Source organism: Gossypium hirsutum, chromosome A10 (assembly GCF_007990345.1).
Source record: "Gossypium hirsutum isolate 1008001.06 chromosome A10, Gossypium_hirsutum_v2.1, whole genome shotgun sequence".
In the NCBI taxonomy this organism is placed as follows: domain Eukaryota; kingdom Viridiplantae; phylum Streptophyta; class Magnoliopsida; order Malvales; family Malvaceae; genus Gossypium; species Gossypium hirsutum.
Genome location: NC_053433.1, coordinates 77,966,821 through 77,987,297, shown reverse-complemented (window position 1 = coordinate 77,987,297; position 20,477 = coordinate 77,966,821). Strand labels below are relative to the sequence as shown.

The window sequence follows — 20,477 nt, the reverse complement described above, 5'->3', positions numbered from 1 at the left end:
TTATGGATTTTTAATAAATTTAGGGACCAATTGAACAATTTGACCCATTTTAATTATTGAATGGTGGATGATGATGCCATCTTCCACTTATTATTGATTAAGGATGACTAAGGCTAAGCTAATTAAGGTTAGTTTAATTAATTAAGGTTAATTAAATTTAAATCTTAGTATAAAAGATAAATTAAAGAAAAAAATGGTCATTTTCATGTTCATCTTCTCCCCACAGTAGCTAAGAAGAAATACAAGGGTTTCAAGCTTTCAAACTTTAGCCCCTCAATTGGTAAGTGATTTCAAGTTTGTTTTTTTTTTATAATTTTTTATGTTTTGAGGTCTCAAGAGCTTGATTTAGCTAACCTATGTACCAATTTGTAAAACTTTTAAAGTTTCCAGAAGTTTTCATTGTTGATTTCTTAAAGTTTTTGGTGTTAAATTGTTAGATTTTAAGCTTAGAAGTGAAAAAGGACTTGTTTATAAAGTTTAATTGCTAGTTTTTGAACATAAGGACTAAAGTGCATGAATTTTGAAAGAAGTGTAATATTTATATAATTATTGTTAATATAAGGTTATAGAAGAATGTAATTAAGATTGGTTTCAAAATCGAGCCTCAAATTTAAAAGTTATGGTAATTTCGATCTTAGGGACTTAATCGAATAAAATGTGAAACTTTAGAGGGGCTAAATCAACAAGCTTCTTCAACCACATGCAGTTTAACCGACACCATTTAATTCTATTGAATTCTCCCTTAATGGCATGACACCTAATAATTGCTCTCAGTAATACTCCGTGTCGATGCAATTAGGTTTAATCATTGTTATCTCATATATTGGAAGGTCGATTATTAATACCACATCTTCCACAGTAATGATTGATTCCCCACAAGGTAAATAAAATGTAAAATTTTACGGCCTCCATCTTTCAAACATGGTAGCAGCTAATTCATGAATGATAATAAAATTTTCCATTTTAGGCACCCCATACAAAACAACATCCTCCAAGCGTTATTGATAAGATCATCGGGAGTTAAGAACTTTAAGTTTTGTTAGGGAAGGAGAATTTGGTCTATTGACTATTTAAAACTCACAAACAAATAATTTCACAACTAGAAAAGTCCACATATATATACAATAACTAATTATTATTATTATTATAAAAAATTAAACATGATATTTTGCCATATCCAATGCGTAATAGGCTATTGGTTGATCATTTTCTCACTGGGAGCTAAGTAAATAAAATTTTTTTCTAACAGTTGTATGGTTAAATATCTTGATAACTTGAGAGTTTGAGAGTATTAGAAGAATTTGGGTGAGAAAAAAATAAGAATAAGTGGAGTTTTTATAAAATGAAAGTCGACAACCACCATAGTCGACTTTCATTGTATTAATTATAATTATTGAGCTAGTTGCGAAATAAGGGTGAATTTACTAATCCTAAAGTCAACAACCACTATCGTTGAGTTATTGTGTATAATACTTATGTGTGCTTCCTTCTACTAACATGTAGAAGTTTTATGCACGAATAAGTGTGTTGATTTGATAATACATTAAACTTGACAACCCTAATTGTTGAGGTAGTGCTAGAAAGTACTTTGAGAAATAAATTTCTCTTCTACCTATTTTAGTAAAAAAATAAATATAATATAATATAAAAGAAAAAACAATAAATTGGTCATATTTTAAAATACAAATTTCAATTTTAAATTTGATATATAGGTTTTTTAATGTTAAAATTTAAAATTGTAATTTATTAAAAATGTCTTTTAAATTTTAAAATTGTCGGAGGTTTTTTTTTAATGTTAATAAATTGATAAATCATTTGGTTTAAAAGAGATTTTTTTTCACTTTTTAATTTACGTGTTAATTAAAGAGAACATCAACATAAATATTAACCTTGTTATATATTTTGTTACCCATGGTGTATATTTAATAAAATGTATTATACTAGTTTATTTGTATTAATCTTTCAATAATTTCCAAAATTTTAAATTGGTATGAATTTTTTTAAATGTAGTATGTTTTTTTTTTGGTTGTATGGTGAAAAAATAATTATTAAAGTATATATATATTTATTTATTTTTTATGAAGTTTAAAAGAGTATAATTAAATTGAAGTTAAAAGTAACAATAAATTTCAAAAAAATGTGTAATAAATCATTTAAAATGTAATAAATTTTTTATTTAGTTAGTGTGAATTGTTATAGATGTTTAAATTCAAAAAGTATAAAATGAAATTTTGGTTAATTACGGATCTCTTTGGATGGGTGTTTACTTTCAGTACGGTGAGTTTAGATTTTTTTTTGTCTCACGCTACAATATCGTTACATTATAAATATAGACAATATTAATTACTTAACATTTTTACTAATTTATTTTAGTTTAAATTAAATGCTGAATTTAAAGAAATAATTAAATGGTTACCTAAACTTGTTCTTGCATGTTTTTATTTATTTATTTAACCTTTTGTAAGTAGTGATTATTAAAAGCTATTAATTAATTTCGTACTGGAAAATGATAAAGGAGTATTTTTTTAATTAAGAAAATGAACTTGTAAATTTTGAAAATGGTGAAAGTAATGTATTATTTGATGAAAATAATGTTGTTTTTATATAATAAATAGATTGGAGTTAAGGTAAATGGTGTAAGCAATTTATAATATTGAATGTTAATTGATATTAGACTGAATTTAAATAAACAATGTTTTAAAATTATTTTAAAAATATAAATATTATAATAGTAAATTTTGTGAAATTCTATTTATATATATTATCTTAATTTTTATTTTTAATTATTGAAATTAGATTGTTAATTAAATTTAAAAATTGAGATCACTGAATAACTTATTGTAACGCTACATCTACTTTAAATGTAATTGTGTATTTAATTGGTGAAAAATAATGATAAATTTAGAAAGATGTTTTCTAAATCGCTTTAACATTTATAATGACTTATTATGTTAAATTGTAAGTTGAATTATTGAATATAAGCAATGAAAGAACTTATTATGAAAATACAACTTGCATAACACTTAAAAATTATATAAAAAGGTGGAGGGGTTTATGTTGCAATTTTCCCCTCCATAAATGATTTTTTTATATAATGTTTAAAACTACTTATAATAAGGGGTGTATTTTGTGCGGTTAGGTATGGTTTTTGGACAAAAATTGAATTGAACCACTCCATTTGATTTTTAACTTTTGAAATCAAAACCAAAACAATATTAAATAAAAATTAAAATATTTGAAACCAATAATTGCAGTTTGATTCAGTTTAAGTTTGGCGATTTTTAACAAATTCGAGCATTGTTAAAAAAAATTGTGAATAATTGTTTTTTTTTCACAACAATCATAATACATGCTCTAAATTAATTTATATATAAATATAGGCCCGTTTAAAAAATGAGTCAGGTTGAATTCACAAAAGGACAAAAAAATCTGTTGTTTTTTGTTGTTTTAATGTTATTTTCTTGTTGTTTTCTCCCTATTTTGCTACAATTTTACTATTATGTTACTACTATTTTATGGTTACTATTTGGATATTGTATAACACTTGTTTTATTGTTAATTTTTTTATTATTTTAGAGGTATTTGTTTGTTAAGTTGCATCTATCTTAGTGTTATTTAATATATATATTTTTCAAAATTTGTTAGGAAATATTTATTTTAATGTTTTTAGTATTTTTGATGTATTATATATATTAAAAATTATATAAAATAATATTAAAAAATTAATATAGACAGGCTGAGTCGGGCCTAGGTTTAATCATATTATCTCGGCCGAGTTTGGGTAAAATTTTAGGCCCATTTTTTTTGGGCCAAGCCCTAACCTAGCGAACATGCCTAAACTTTTGGTTGGGCCTGGCCTATGAGCACCTCTAGTTGATATCATTCAAAGTTGTTAAAAGGAAAACTTATACATGAATCATTCATACGTCTAATGTTTTGTTATGTCATTTATGTTAGTTAGTTGTTATCTTTAATTAATTATAATTGAGTTATTGCAATATGCCATATAGCAAATTAAATTTATAACGGTCAAATATATATAATTGACAATTTGTGAATAATTTTTTTTTATAAATAAAATATTATAAAGTTTAATAAACTATTTTCTTAAAATTAGAATTATAATTTTTTTGAGAAAGGTAAATTCATTTAATAAATGAAACCATACAATTCAAAGAAAAAAATAGCAAAAGCTCGTTGTAGACAATGAAGTACAAGCTCCATCAGTTTTAACCTCAACACCAATAGAACATTATGACACGTTGATAATTGGCTTTGTCATAACTCAAGCACGACATATCTGGAGTGATTGCAAACGCTTAATATGATAAGGAAATCAGCCCTGGATGGTCCAAAGCAACGAGCAAAAATTTACAAAGGAATCAAGTATTCACCAAACTAGAGAGGACGACAGCAAAATTATCTCTAAAATCACGTGCAAAAATAAGATTACATGCATAAGCACGACTAAAAAATGTGCTAAAAGAGTAGAAAAAGCTTCTAAAACTAAAGACTTATTAAACAATGGAAAAACAAACAAAAAATATAAAACTTAAGACAACACGGGTTCAAATCGTCGCGTGAAATCATTTATTATTCTGAAATACTCTCAAAACAAAAACAGATTAAGAAGTTGACGAAGAGCCACCTACTTTCCAAGAAAAACTATTGGTGGCTGGTGGAGTTTTAGTGAACGACAGACACCATCATCTGTCCATCATAACTTGTAAAAACAATAAAAATACCCACAAAATAGATCTGCAAACTAAAAAGAGAGAAGACATGTGCAGTGAATGAGAAGAAGAAGAAAGAAATTGTTGACGTGAGAGGAAAAAGAAGGGCGATAATCAGCGTCGCTGAGCAAAACACAAGATAAGAAGCAAACAACTTGAAGAAAAAAAGAGAAAAGTTTTTAGAATTTTTCTTAACACATGATAATTATGATTATAATTATAATTATTATATTTAAGAAATGATCTACTTACTCTAATATAAAACTACACTTTCATAACCCTTTTATGAAATATTTTCATAACTTTAACTTTTTGTATGATAATATCTAATTTTTTAATAATAATATTAATATCAATTGAGTTAGTCCATATAAACATTAAAATAATCAATTTATTATTCTTTTAGGACTATTTCTTCAAATATATATTTATTTTCTTAATTACATGCTAAAGTTTATAGTGTGAGCACATTTGAAATTTAATAACCTTGTAATATATATGGTATATAGATGATATGATTAAATTCTAGATTAGAATTTTTGTAAGAGTAAGATTTTGGGTGATTAAGATAATGAAAATAAAATTTAGATACAAATTCTATAAAATAAAAACCAACTAAAAAAAATGTGTAGTTAAATAAAAATTGTCAAATACCAATATAAAATGTTATATATTTGGGTAAACTATAAAAATATCATTGAACTATTATTTTTGTTCTATTTTAGTCACTGAACAATTAATTTTTTTGATTTAGTCATCAAAATTTTGAAATCGAATATCTTGCCACTCTCTCATAATCTCATTAGTTGCCATTAGATTAGTGACGGGAACTGATGTGGGTTTTTTTATTGGCCTGATAATAAATTTAGGGCTCCAATGTTTACACATTTTATCGATTTGATTCTAAATATTAAATATTCAACAAATTTAGCCCTTAATATTTACTAAAATTTCAATTTAGTTCGATAAATTTTTTTATAAATTTAACTCTCAAAATTTATAAAATTTATCAATTTAGTTCTAATTAAAAAAATTTTAAATGATAAATTTTAATTACTATAAATTTAATTCTAACTCTAAAAAAATTGTCATTTAAAAATTTCATTTCACAAATTTAGATGAAAAAAATTGATGCTGGTGCTTGACGTTGCACATAGAAACATATCCTTGATATTGCTTATAACCAGAACATTTATCCTTCCTAAAAAAAAAACCAGAACATTTATATTTTTAGGATTTATATTTGATAAATTGACAATTTATAAATATATATTATCAATTAATTAGATGATGGAAAATTATAGAGAGATTAAATAAAATAAATCTAGATGATTTAATTTTTTGTGATGTGTCGATTAAATAAATAAAAATATAAGAAAAGAAAAGATGCGATCATTATTGGTTTGTTTATCCAATTTTGGTGTGAAAACAAAATCCTACATTGAAAATATGTGAATTTAATAAATGGTTAATCTTGGTTGATGGTAATTTGAAGGTTGTATTTATTGAAAAATATTGTAAGTTTTGATGGTTAAGTTTATTGAATTTTTAGAATTTGAATTAAATTGATAATTTTTGTAAACATTGAGGGTAAATTTATTGAATATTTTATATTTAAGATCATAAAATGTGAAAATATTAGAGAGTTAAATTTGTTATTAAACTAATAAAAAAGGACGACATCAACTTTCCGTCACTTATCTAGCGACTAACTGGAAAGTGAATGAAATATTTGATTAAAAAACAGTGATAAAATTAAAAAATTAATAGTTCAGTGACCAAAATAGAATAAAGGCAATAGTTTAGTGATATTTTGGTAGTATACCCAATATATATTAACTATTAAGGGCCAGTTTAACAATACTTTTGAAAAGTGCTGTGAAAAAGTACTTTTGAAAAGCGATTTTGAAAAATTTAGTTTAAAATTTGATTGTTTAACATTGCTTACAAAAAATATTTTTGAGAAATAAAATATCCATTTTATGCATGTTATCAAGTAACAAATATGCATTTAAATAATATTTAAAGTAGTTTATGTTATTATATTTTAGTAAGAATATAAAAAATTATTATAATTTATTATTAATAATTTAATATATGAAATATAAAATTCAAATATTTTTAAACAATAAATGTTAATTATTTATAAAATTTAATTAAAATATATAAACTATATTTTAAATATTTAAATATAACCATTAAATATTTATAATTAATATTTTAAAAAATATTTTTATTTTTAATTAATAATTTTAACATATTTATAATTAAACATTAAAAAAAAGAAAAAAATATTATATTATTAAAAAGGTGAAAAAATGATTAAACACAAAAAATATTTTTAAAAGATAAAAAACTACAAATTTTAACTTATCTTTTTAAAAACACTCCTGGAAAACTAAAAATTTCATCTACATAATTTTATTCCAAAAATAAATACTTTTGAAGATAAAAGTATATTTTTAAAGCATTATTAAACAAGCGTAAGCCATTAACGAATAAATAATCATTTTCTTACAAGAAAACTGAACACAGTCGCCGAGAAATACACGTGCGGGCGCTTTCTCCCTTGCTGCTGACTCTGGTCTCGGGAGCTAAACGTCAAAACGACATCGTTAGAAAGTTGACTGCTTGTAAAAGTAAAACCAAGTAAAGTGTTGCTTTTTTAAGTTAAAAACACAAAACCGTAAACCCTAATTATTTAAATAGCCCCCCCTCTCTTTCTCTCTTTCTCTCAACCTCTAGCTGTCTCCCTCCGCATACTGCCATCTCTTTCTTCTTCTTCTTATTATTTTATTCTTTTTTCAATTTCCTTCTCTTTCTCTCAAGTCTAAACCCTAGTCTCTCATCTCATTGTACTGAATTTGAGCAGCTAGGGTTTAGAATTGTTTTCCTTTTTAAAATTTTTTGATTAAAAAAATGGATCTTCCAAGTCTTACTCTTGTTCTTCAAGCTGCTCTTAGTTCCAATCCTGCTGAACGCAAAGCTGCTGAACAAAGTCTTAATCAGGTTTCTTTTTTTAATTGTTATTAATTGATTTTGATAATTTGTTTTTAGATCAAATGATTGATTTATTGGATTTTGGATTTTGTTTGGTTTCAGTTCCAGTATACGCCTCAGCATCTGGTGAGACTATTGCAGATCATTGTTGATAATAATCGCGATATCGCGGTTCGACAATTTGCTTCTATTCATTTTAAGAACTTCATTGCTAAGAATTGGGCTCCTCATGATCCAAGTATTCAAAATTTCAATCACTTTTTTCTTTGTATATTTTTTTTCTGATGTTTATGTTTATATCTATGAATATGAACGTATATATATTTTTATTTTTAATAAATGTAGATGAGCAACAAAAAATTTCTCCAAGTGATAAGGATGTGGTTCGCGATAATATTCTTGTGTATGTGGCTGAAGTTCCTCCTTTGTTGAGGTAAAATTCTTTGCTGGCCCCTTTTTTTATTGTTCTTTGAATTGTTTACTGTTTCATTGGTAGTGCGTGCAGATTACTTGCGTAAGTTGTAAGATTCATCATATTGGCTTTGTTGCAGGGTGCAATTGGGTGAGTGTCTCAAGACCATTATCAATGCTGACTATCCGGAGCATTGGCTGCGTCTTCTCGACTGGGTAAAGCATAACCTACAAGATCAGCTGGTTTATGGGGCTTTGTTTGTGTTGCGGATTCTTGCTAGGAAATATGAGTAAGCATGCACCATACTTTTCTCTTTTTGTCTGCATGGTTTCTTTGTTGTCGTTTTCATATCTTAATTTTCTTAATGCAAGTTGCTCACTCAAGGTGATTGAAGTATTTGTTTAATTCAACTAGCACTTTTCCATGGCGTTAATGCTTGGGTGCAATATATGCTAGAAGGCAGCTTTCTCTATTTAAAAGTGTTATAATGTTTTAATACAAATAACAACTAATTGTTTCTCTTAATTTGGTGATTGAATTTTTTTTTTGTAATACTAATTTCATCATTTTCTTTATTATTCTAGGTTCAAGTCGGAGGAGGAGAGAACTCCTGTTCAACACATTGTTGAAGAAACATTTCCTCATCTTCTCAATATATTTAATAAACTTGTGCAGATTGACAAACCATCAGTGGAAGTAGCAGATCTAATCAAGCTTGTTTGCAAAATTTTCTGGTCATCAATCTATGTAAGTTTTTAATTTACTGGTTTTATAGTGCATCTTTTTTGTATTTATCACTTGATCTGTTAATGGGGTGCTAAAGGGGAGCTTTTGACATGTATTTTACTTCTTTTTTATATTCATTCCTGTTTTCCATATTCTGTTTGTATTTTTACTTCCAACTTTTTGGCATAATTATGTAATGAAAATTTTCTTATTTGAGATTGTACCTATTATGGTTTGTAATGTTTTGATACGGATTTGTTGATCTTATATGGTGCTATTATTATGAACTCTTGATATCTGCTTATGTTATCACCAATAAAATAATAGGCAGTCTTTACTTTCTTTTTAGTTCTGATGTGCAAAGTTTCTTAATCTATTACTAGCATGCTAATTAATCCAATGTAGAAAAGAATTTTTTGCTGATTTTTGGAGCTGCAGGAAAAATCACATGCCAAATATTTTGAGCAAACTTGTATTATATTTCTACTACAGCTTGTTTCCTGTGACTTGTTTTTATGAGAGGTGTATGATTCATATGCCATCTTTGGGCTATTGTCTAATTTTCAGTTGGAGATTCCAAAGCAGTTACTTGATCCAAATGTGTTCAATGCTTGGATGATGCTTTTCTTAAATGTTCTGGAGAGGCCTGTACCTCAGGAAGGCCAGCCTTTAGATCCTGAGCTCAGGAAATCATGGGGGTGGTGGAAGGTGAAGAAATGGACCGTACATATTTTAAATAGGTTATTCACTCGGTATGTTTTTAAAATTGCAACATGTTTTGAAGTAATTTATGATAGGGCTCATGTTATTAGGCATTTTGTGATTTTTGTGGCTATTTGATAGGTTTGGAGATTTGAAGCTTAGGAATCCAGAAAACAGGGCTTTTGCTCAAATGTTTCAGAAGAATTATGCAGGAAAAGTTTTGGAATGCCACTTAAATTTATTGGGCATTATTCGTGTTGGAGGCTATCTTCCTGACAGAGTTACCAACCTTGTTCTTCAATATCTAAGCAGCAGGTTCGCAATATCTTTCTGCATAAGTCATACCAATTGCTGGTGCTTTTGATGTTCTTTAGTCGGTGTAAGATGTTCATTTATTCTTTTGTTTGAGCTGGCTATTATTTCAGGATAACTGGACCATACAATTCTTTAGGCTAGAGGTAGCCTGCATTTAACAGAAACAATAGCATTGCAGTAATTATTTTCTTTCCAGTGTTACCTGTTACTTTCTTTCTATTGCTAGGAGATAGAGAGTAATGTGCTGAGCTTCTTGATGGATTTATGATTACCTAAGCATTTAACAGAAACAATAGCGTTGCAGTAATTATTTTCTTTCCAGTGTTACCTGTTACTTTCTTTCTATTGCTAGGAGATAGAGAGCAATGTGCTGAGCTTCTTGATGGATTTATGATTACCTAAGCATTTAACAGAAACAATAGCGTTGCAGTAATTATTTTCTTTCCAGTGTTACCTGTTACTTTCTTTCTATTGCTAGGAGATAGAGAGCAATGTGCTGAGCTTCTTGATGGATTTATGATTACCTAAGCATTTTTGATTCATATGAAATCGTGATTTTTCTTTGTAGTAGTGATAATTATTATTATTTTTGTCATGCCTAATTCTATTTCTCTTTCATATAGTAATGAATTATGAAGTTTGATTGGGTCATTTCTTGATAAAAAATCATTATTTTATTATAATTTTATACTACATTTATAAATATATTTCCTGTACTCTTGCTTTGTGTTGTAGAATTGTTTATTGGTGGCCTTAGTAGTTGTGTCAATATTCAAGACTATAGATGAGATTGCAGATTTCACTCTTTCTATGCATCTATAATGCAAGTTGTTTTAAAGGTTTCAGAAATGCTAGTGATGGATTTTGACCAAAAAAAATTATTTATGTGCAGCATCTCGAAGAATAGCATGTATACTTTGTTGCAGCCACAGCTTGATGTCCTCCTTTTCGAAATAGTTTTCCCTCTCATGTGCTTCAATGACAATGATCAAAAGCTTTGGGAAGAAGATCCACATGAGTATGTAAGGAAGGGCTACGGTAAGCTACTATACCTGGTGTGTGTTACAAAACCCCGTATTGGTCAGACTGATTCATACATTAAAATTTTGTATTGCAGATATAATTGAAGATTTATATAGTCCAAGGACCGCTTCTATGGATTTTGTCAGTGAGTTAGTAAGAAAACGTGGAAAAGAGAATCTTCAAAAGTTTATTCAATTCATTGTGGAAATTTTCAAGAGGTATTTTGGAACTAACTGAGACTGGGAATATTGGTATCTTTTGATGTTAATTTTATTTTTGTATATTCATGCTACTCTTTATTCCAGATATGATTCAGCACCAGTAGAATTTAAACCCTATCGACAGAAAGATGGTGCCCTCCTTGCTGTTGGAGCACTTTGTGATAAACTGAAACAAACTGAGCCCTACAAATCTGAGTTGGAGCATATGTTGATGCAACATGTTTTTCCAGAGTTCCGAAGTCCTGTTGGTCATCTTAGAGCGAAGGTTTATTTTCCTTTTCTTTATTCCTGAAGACTTATTAATCAAGGTTTCCAGGAGATATTTGTATGTGAGAATTTTCTTAGTTTTGTACTTTTGTGGTCTGGATATTAGGCTGCATGGGTAGCAGGACAGTATGCCCATATAAATTTCTCTGACCAGAATAATTTCCGCCAAGCACTGCATAGTATTTTTTCCGGGTTGCGTGATGCAGAGCTTCCTGTTCGTGTTGATTCAGTTTTTGCATTAAGATCGTTTGTAGAAGCTTGCAGAGGTATATAGCTTTACTTTTCTCTTTATTGCATTTTGTAAACAAGTTGGGTTTGGATTGAGCTAGCTTGAGCCAAATCTGAATCTGTAGTTTGATGGCTGATGGTTCTATCTACTCAAACCTTTTAATTTTATCCTGAGTATCGAGGGCTTAACAGAAACGAATTTGTTTTACATGCAGATTTAAATGAGATTCGTCCTATTCTTCCTCAATTACTTGATGGTAAGTGGTATTTGGAAGTTGATTGTCTCATTAATAGTCTCTGATTATTGATGGTTGTTCAAAATTTACTGGGCATTTTGGAACTTTCTAGTTTTTGTTCTTTTCTCAACTTTGGTTTCACATACACGATTCTAGGCAACATTCACAGAGCAAATAGTTACTTATCATTATTCAACTTAGTCATTGATTTGCTATTTCTTTTCCTTCAGAGATCTTTAAACTTATGAATGAAGTTGAGAATGAGGACCTTGTTTTTACTCTGGAGACTATTGTTGACAAGTTTGGAGAGGAGATGGCGCCTTATGCTCTTGGTTTATGTCAGAATTTGGTAATGCATGTTGCCATCATTTTTATAAGTACTAAATTTTGAATAGTCTGTACTGAAAACTATCATTTATCTGTTTGTAGGCAGCTGCATTCTGGAGGTGTATGAACACTGCTGAAGCTGATGATGAAGCTGATGATCCTGGTGCTCTGGCGGCAGTTGGTTGTTTGCGTGCCATAAGCACAATACTTGAATCAGTTAGTAGGCTTCCACACCTTTTTGTTCAGGTGGAGCCAACTTTGCTTCCAATCATGCGAAGAATGTTGACAACTGATGGACAAGGTATGTAATGTGTTCCCCCTTTTTTCTCATCCCTGCTTTTTAATGTTTTTATTTTCTTAATAGTGATGCATACTCTGGGGCAGGCAGAAACAAGGAGTAATGAGTATATAGTACGAGTTGATGAAACAATCTAAAGTTTGAATGTGAAATGGGAATTTGCCTTGGTTTAATTCTGGTTTTTTCCCCTTAAGTTTGTATATAGTATCATTGTTGTAAAGATACTGTCAAACCATTATGTCTCTAGGGTTAAGACTGTTTAAAAGAACTGATGTTTCTAAATCTGCCAAGTGAAATATAGAAGTGGAAATTGAATAGATTTTCAGCTGTAGCAAATCAATCATACCAAATTTGACTTGTATAATATGTATTTTGCCAATTTCTTTTTCATGGTCTTATGCAGAGGTTTTTGAAGAAGTCTTGGAGATTGTTTCATACATGACTTTCTTTTCTCCAACTATTTCATTGGATATGTGGAGCCTTTGGCCTTTGATGATCGAAGCATTAGCTGATTGGGCTATAGACTTCTTTCCAAGTACGGTTCCATTTACCTTTTCCGCTTTTCTTTTCCTTTATCATTTCCAAATATGAATGTTTTTAAATTTTTTATCTAGACTTCACACTCAGCAGACTTGTGTTCAATGCATTTGTTTCTAATATCCACATTGCCAAATAAATTGCAATTATTTTGTGTCAAATTTGTTGATAGAATTAATTATGGTAGTTTACTTGCTTGATATTGAATATATTTTTCATGGATTTTTACACAGAACAATCCTCATTATTCCAAGTTTTGGTAATTGGAACAGTTTCTGTGACTAACATGTGTAAATCTGGGATGGGACTGCCAATGTAATGTGGACCTTCAGATTGTTTATGATTGAATGTGCACATTTCATTTCTGTTGGTTCTTTTGGTTCTTTAAAAATATTTTATATGATAACAACAGAGAGTGGGGGGTTTCAGACTTTTTCTTTTCGTCCAATTTCAATTTGTCAGTATCTAGTTTTGAATTTATCTGTAATTTTTGAGTTGTTTCTCAGTAGTAACTGTTTTCATGCAGATATTTTGGTTCCTTTGGACAACTATATATCCAGGGGAACTGCTCATTTTCTTAATTGCAAGGAACCAGACTACCAGCAAAGTCTTTGGAATATGATTTCTTCTGTGAGTTTATTTGTGCTGCCTGTAGACGGACAACTTTCCAGCAAAAATGAAAATGAACTAAATATTCTTCTGTTTTTATCTTGTAATTTTTCTTTATGTCAGTCCCTTCAGTTTATAAGGCGTATGCTCTTTGCTTTTCTTTGGCAGATCATGACAGATAAAAATTTAGAGGACAACGACATTGAGCCAGCTCCAAAGCTGATAGAAGTATTGTTTCAAAACTGTAGAGGGCAAGTAGATCATTGGGTTGAACCATACCTGAGAATCACACTTGATCGATTGCATCGAACGGAGAAATCAAGGTTGAAATGTCTTCTTGTACAAGTGGTAAGGTGTCAGGACCTAGCTGTACTTTCTGCAAGTTTATGTCATGCTTCGGATAGTTATATCTTGTAAATATTTCAAATTAGATGTTCCTTAATTATTCCCTCACACAAGGGCACTTAATGCATCAAATTTATACAACACAATAAGAAAACACTAGTGGATTGATTTATTGCCAATTTAAGGTAATTTTGATATGTTTTATCTGACTCAAATATTATTTGTTGCTTCTTGTCTCAGGTTTGAAGTAACAGTGTTTGTTGTATCAAAATGTTCTTGCTAGGATCTAGATTGTTCTCTTATGTTAAAATTTGGTCTGAAGTGGCCATTGCCAGCAATTTACACTTCTGGGAATAAATACTGCTATTGTTTTGCAAGTTGCTTTGGTTTTCTTTCAGAACACTTTTTGTTTCCGGGAACAGCATTTTCCTGTGATTTTCTAACACAATGCTGGTTTTCTTTAACCCAGATTGCCAATGCAGTATATTATAATGCGGTTTTGACACTCAGCATATTGAACAAGTTTTGTGTTACATTGGAAGTGTTCAACCTTTGGTTCCAGTTGTTGCAGCAAGTTAGGAGGAGCGGTCGACGGGTTAATTTTAAGCGGTAGGTAGTCTTGTTTTTGCTTTGAGCATCTTCCATCAATCCCCATACAAGCCTTGCGTGTAACGTTATTACTCTTATAATGAATCTTTTATATTTGGTATTGTCTGGCTCTGACTTTACAAGTTAACTGGGTTCTATAGGGAACATGATAAGAAAGTTTGCTGCCTGGGCCTTACGTCACTGCTTGCACTTCCTGGTGAACAGTTAGATGGGGAGGCTCTTGGACGTGTGTTCAGGGCCACCCTTGATCTCCTTGTTGCATACAAGGATCAAGTTGCAGGTCTCTCTCTCTTTCTCTCTCTGTGTTTAGGTGTGCATGGAGAGGCGCACCTGCACTTATGAGTAGCTGTTGTGTGTGAACTTCATTTGCAAACTGTGTTCTTTTGACTTCGGCATTGCTGTCTTTTGGAGGTTTTCTTTTTCCATCTTTTGCCATAATATTGGATTTTCCTCTTATATATTTGAGCAGAAGCTGCAAAGGAGGAAGAGACTGAAGATGATGATGGTATGGATGGTTTTGAGTCTGATGATGATGACGACGATGCTGATGGTTCTGACAAGGAAATGGGAGTTGATGCAGAGGAGGGCGATGAAGCAGATAGCATCAGGCTTCAAAAATTAGCTGCCCAGGTATTTCCTTATTTTGATCCTTCTGGAAAAAGGATTCCTGGACTTTCAATAGTGAAGTTCAGCTGACTTTGTTTTCTATAGGCTAAGGCTTTCCATGAAAATGATGATGATGACGATGATGACTACTCCGATGATGATTTTAGTGATGATGAGGAGCTACAGTCTCCAATTGATGAAGTGGACCCTTTTGTTTTCTTTGTGGATACGGTCAAAGGTAAATGTTTTGATTAGCCTAAATTTTCTTAAATGCAACTTCTATTTCTTTTGAATTTTTCTTTCCGTTGTCTGAAAAGAGGACCTTTTTCTTCACTTACCCCCAATTTTAAATCTAGTTTTGCAAGCATCGGATCCTATGAGGTTCCAGAACCTTACACAGACACTGGATTTTCATTATCAAGCTCTTGCGAACGGTGTTGCTCCGCATGCTGAACAGAGGAGAGCAGAGATTGGAAAGGAGAAAATGGAGAAGGCATCTGCTGCCACTGTTGCATCATGAGTTGAGTTTTGGATTAAAATTTGAGTTTCATTCATTTAGAAGTGGTTTGATGAAAGTCTCATTTCATTTACAGCATTCATTGGTTCATATGGTCGTAGAGTTGATTGAACCTCATAAGGTTGAGGTTCAAGTGCACATAGTTTGTGATTTTGGTTTGGTGAGACTGGCAGATTCTTGGGCAGAAGATGCCCGTCTCAACCACTTTGTGGTTCCTTATACTCCTTTCCCTTTACTTTCTTGTTCTTTTCTTTTCTCCAGCCGCTCTTTACCATTATTTCTTCACGTTTTGTCAATTTATTGGTTAAGGTTTTCCCAGATTTGTTGTTTCTGGGAGGCCGATCTTCTTTCAGGGAGTGTCAATTGCGTAGTATATCAGATGGTTTTTCTTTTTCTTTTTTCATTTTGATGATATTGGTCAACTGGTAGTGGCCCCCCCCCCCCAAAAAAAAAAAAAAAAATCCTTTCTGATTTCCCTTGTTAGGTATAGTTGTACCGATATCATAAAATATTATTATTATTTTGGTTTGGGTTACGGAGAGTTTTGGTTTCAGAGGGTTTATAGGTTGATGATTTGTAAGGAAGATGTAATGACATTTATTCTTTATATTGTGGAATATATTATTATTCATGAAAAGAAATTTAGATTTTACATCTTTGTCAGAACTTTTACTGAATACAATCAGAATTGAGAATCATGTCTCATATATTTTCCATACTGATTTTACATATTTGTCAGAATTTACTAAAATGCAAACATGGTTAAATTCATACAATTATTTTATTCGTTAAATTCATATAATTATTTTGATTAAAAAGTTTGAAGATTCTAAATATGGTGTTAGGCGAACAAATCAAGGGCAGTATTGCATTGGTAAAAGATTGTTTTTCTACTGGAATTGGTAGCTCGGTTTTGAATTTATCATTATTTTTTAAATATATTTTATATATGGATATAAATATATTTAGAAATATTAAATTAATAAATTAAAAATATTCATCAATTATATAATCAATAAATAAAAAATTATCATTCAAATAAATTTAAAATTAATAATAAAAAAATTGTCAAGGTGAACTGATATTTTTTTCTGATAATCGAATGAACGAGTGCTTTTAATTATATTTTAATTTATATATTTTATTCGTGAAAATGTCAAATTTTTTAATTTGTTTTAAAATTATATTTCAATGCAGTTTTTTTTATTAGTCAAGTTTTTAGCACGATAATAAAAAATTTATATATTTTTTAATATTATTTATTTATCGGACTATGTATTATGTTTCGATTGGTGTAATCGGAATTGTACGGAACAAATTGGAATGATTGGTATGAATTGAAATTTTTATTGATATGAAAGTGTTGGGTATTCTAACTTAACATTGAAACAATGTACATTGACCGATACAACCGAAATTTGTGTGGAATTGATCACTATAAAACATATTCAATTCTAATTTGAATGAAGTATCTTCTATAGAAATATAAATTTTAAATTAAGCTCTTGTAGAGACGTTATAAAAAACTGGAATTAAAAAATAAATTCAAAATATTAAGGTTGTTTGAGAAAGTCTCTTTAAAAAATACTAGGAATATCTTGATTTACTTTGGCTTTATATTGAATTATTAATTTGGAATTATATTACAAGAAATTTCATTGGAATTGGTAATTATTATTTCTGTAAAGCAATTGAGTGTTAATAGAAGAGTTTCAAATGAAAAAAACAAGAGAACATTGTTCTATATAATATATGATTTAGATCATGTTTGATAAATTGAAAAATTAAGTATTACAAAAATAAATATTGAATTTAAATTATAAAATTTATTTGGCGTATTACTTAAAATTAAATCATGACAATCATTTGTATTTCTTGTCACAAAAAATTGTGGTAATTCACAAGTATTTGGAATAACATAATAACAATCATTCACAAGTATTTAGAAATATGTTAACCTTGAAAGTGCAGAAACCATTTGAAATTAGGCTCGCCTTGAAGGCGAAGGAACCATTTGGGATTACGCCGATGATATAAAGTGAACGACCTTTTAGAATTACGCAAAGCATGTAAGGAGCAACCATTCAGTGAGAGATGTTTAGGATTGTGCTAAGTATGTGAGAATTGATTAACATTAATAATTAACTGATAAAGGATTATAAGAGTATTATCTTTAGAGCAACCATTTGGTAAGATTGTGGGGCCCCAAAAGCGACCGGGACAATCCGACCTGAATCCGACACGACACATTAGTCACCGAAGTGACCCAAAACACAACATAACATTTCACACATCATTAACTGTTTGTTTTCTTTTTCAAACAGCAACGAAAGTCTCATGCATGCATTCAGTTCATATATATAAGACATGAATAAACAATTGAAATCTAGTTGCATGCTTTTTCTAACAAAATTTACTCAAACGAGGCATAATGGCAAAAACATCATTACATGTCTAAATTATGTAAACACACATGGATCATCGATTTAAAGGTACATTTAATTCTAAAATATTTTTAGGAACATTTGGTAAAGAAGCAGTTTAATTTGATTAGAAATTCTTAGTTAATTTTAAAAAACAAGTATCTTAGGGACTAAATCGAAATAATGACAAAGTGTTAAAGATAATCTAATTAAAAAATTATTAGTATATTTACGAAATTAAACATCTACGACCTTGGTGTATGAATTTTCAAATAATTACGTAAATGTTTGGGACTCCAATTATGTCACCAAAATCTAAGGACTAAATTGCAAAGCTGTGAAGACATCATTGACAAGACAGGCACCACGTCTAGAAGAAGCAACGCAGCATGTCGGGGCGAGCTCTGGAAGAGGTCACGACGTCGATCCCACGTTGGAATGTCATCTGAATGACGTCAAGACATCAATTGCAATTCTAGTTCGAAACTTGTATTTTTCAATTTTAAACACTACCACACATATCATTTCATGCATTTGACGCTACTTCTAACTTCATATGTGTTATATTACCTTCAAACAACAACTGGAACATGCTCACATACACCATAACATATCATAGCGAAATTTGACATATTATGTAACCATCATGCTAGCAACTATACTTTTACTCCAACAAATCATTACTTAACATAACAAACTAGCATCTCCAGGTTTCCTAAGGAGTCTAAATGTCCATTTTGAACCATACATGCTCAAATTTCCAAAATACTAATTTAAGCCCATTAACACTTTTTAACCGTTTTACATGCCACTTTATTACATATTCATCAAGAAAACATAGCATGCATCATCAATATCATTCTCAAGCATCAAAATATCCACAATAAAAGTCCAAAAACATTATCAACAGCCCATGAGTCTAGTCCCAAAATAACAATCCACATTGCCTTTATTCAAAGTGTTCAAAACCATAAAAAATACTCAACCACGATGCCTTGCCCAGATCACTTCCTTGCCCACTTCACACTCCCTGAATGCACTATTTTTATGTATAATTTAAATAAAGGGTGTGAGCTTAAACAAGCTCAATGAATGTTCAAAAGCAACATCGAGCATACACAATAACATTAGTTAAGCAAGAGTGCAACATCCCGAAATAGGGCCTAAACGGAATAGTGGTTGTGAAACCACGAATCTGAGGTCAAAAAAATTTATTCCGATTAAGTTTTAAGGTTTATTCATTGATTGAATAATCGTGTGAAAATTTCGTGAAGAAATTTTATGTATAAGTGCCTAATTTGATAATTAGGACTAAATTGTAAAATTAGCAAAATATGTGTTCTAGATAATAAAGGGGATTTAATTGAAATGGGTTCTTAAAGTGGAGGTCCTTATTTAGAATTAGACCACTATATTTAAGTTTGGACAAAAATGGGCAAGAATAGGACAAATGGGCAAGAATAGGACAAATTTGAAAGAAAAGCGTTTAAGGGCATTTTGGTCATTTAGTAATTAAAAGAATTAAAAAGGGAAAATAAAGCCAAAATTGGTCCATCTTCTTCATGGAGGCCGAATATAGCATGGGGGAAGCCATGGTTAGGGTTTCCAAGCTTTCCAAGCTCAATAGTAAGTCCGTTCTAGCCTCGTTTTTAATGTTCTTTACGTTTTTGGAGTCTCGGTAACTTGATTTAGCTTATTCTAGCAATAATTCATGCTAAGGTTCATATTTTGAAAAATAACCATAGGTTAAATGTGTTTATTTTGATGTTTTATGGTAGAATATGAAGCTTGAAATTATGTTAAACAACTTTTGCTAAGCGATTTTAAGTGAAAACGAGTAAAACAACATAATCAGTAAAAATACCTAATGTTCATAAGTACATGATAGAGTGGGAATTTGATGTTTCCATAGAAGGGAAAAAAGAGTGTCATAAAACATAAGAAAAATGGATAAATTTTAATTTCTGAGCCTATGGGTAAAATCGTAATTTTGCAAAGGTTTAGGGGAAAAATTGTAATTTTTCCAAAGTTTGGGTTAGGGAATGTTATGAATAGTATATTAATTAAATAAGTGAAATATGATGTTTTAGATCCCGGAAAGTGAGATTTGGACCTAGAACAGGAGCAAAATCGAAAATGGGGGAAGTTGGTAAAATAGTTGTTTTGGTATCGAGGTAAGTTCATATGTTTAATAAGCATTTAATTATGCATATTTGAATGATAAATTGATATTTTGGCCATAAATACTTTAGTATTGAGTTTCAGATATAATGATTAATGTTCGATAATAATTCAATATTGGAAAGAGAACTTGTATAATTTATATGTAAGACCATATTTTGT

The 20,477-nt window shown here is 29.9% G+C and overlaps 1 protein-coding gene across 1 annotated transcript; it reads left to right on the top strand.

Annotated features, from left to right (window-relative positions):
* The first annotated feature begins 7,439 nt into the window (after positions 1-7,439).
* On the top strand, positions 7,440-16,363 carry LOC121208480 (importin beta-like SAD2). Its single transcript, XM_041079212.1, has 22 exons — positions 7,440-7,742; positions 7,836-7,971; positions 8,079-8,166; positions 8,285-8,434; positions 8,730-8,892; positions 9,439-9,623; positions 9,715-9,888; positions 10,781-10,926; positions 11,006-11,129; positions 11,217-11,397; positions 11,506-11,665; positions 11,843-11,884; positions 12,094-12,212; positions 12,293-12,491; positions 12,892-13,023; positions 13,552-13,655; positions 13,803-13,982; positions 14,449-14,588; positions 14,729-14,868; positions 15,058-15,218; positions 15,300-15,432; positions 15,551-16,363. Exons 1-22 carry the CDS (start codon positions 7,653-7,655, stop codon positions 15,712-15,714), a joined length of 3,111 nt encoding a protein of 1,036 aa, XP_040935146.1. The 5' UTR covers positions 7,440-7,652; the 3' UTR covers positions 15,715-16,363.
* The last annotated feature ends 4,114 nt before the right edge of the window (positions 16,364-20,477 follow it).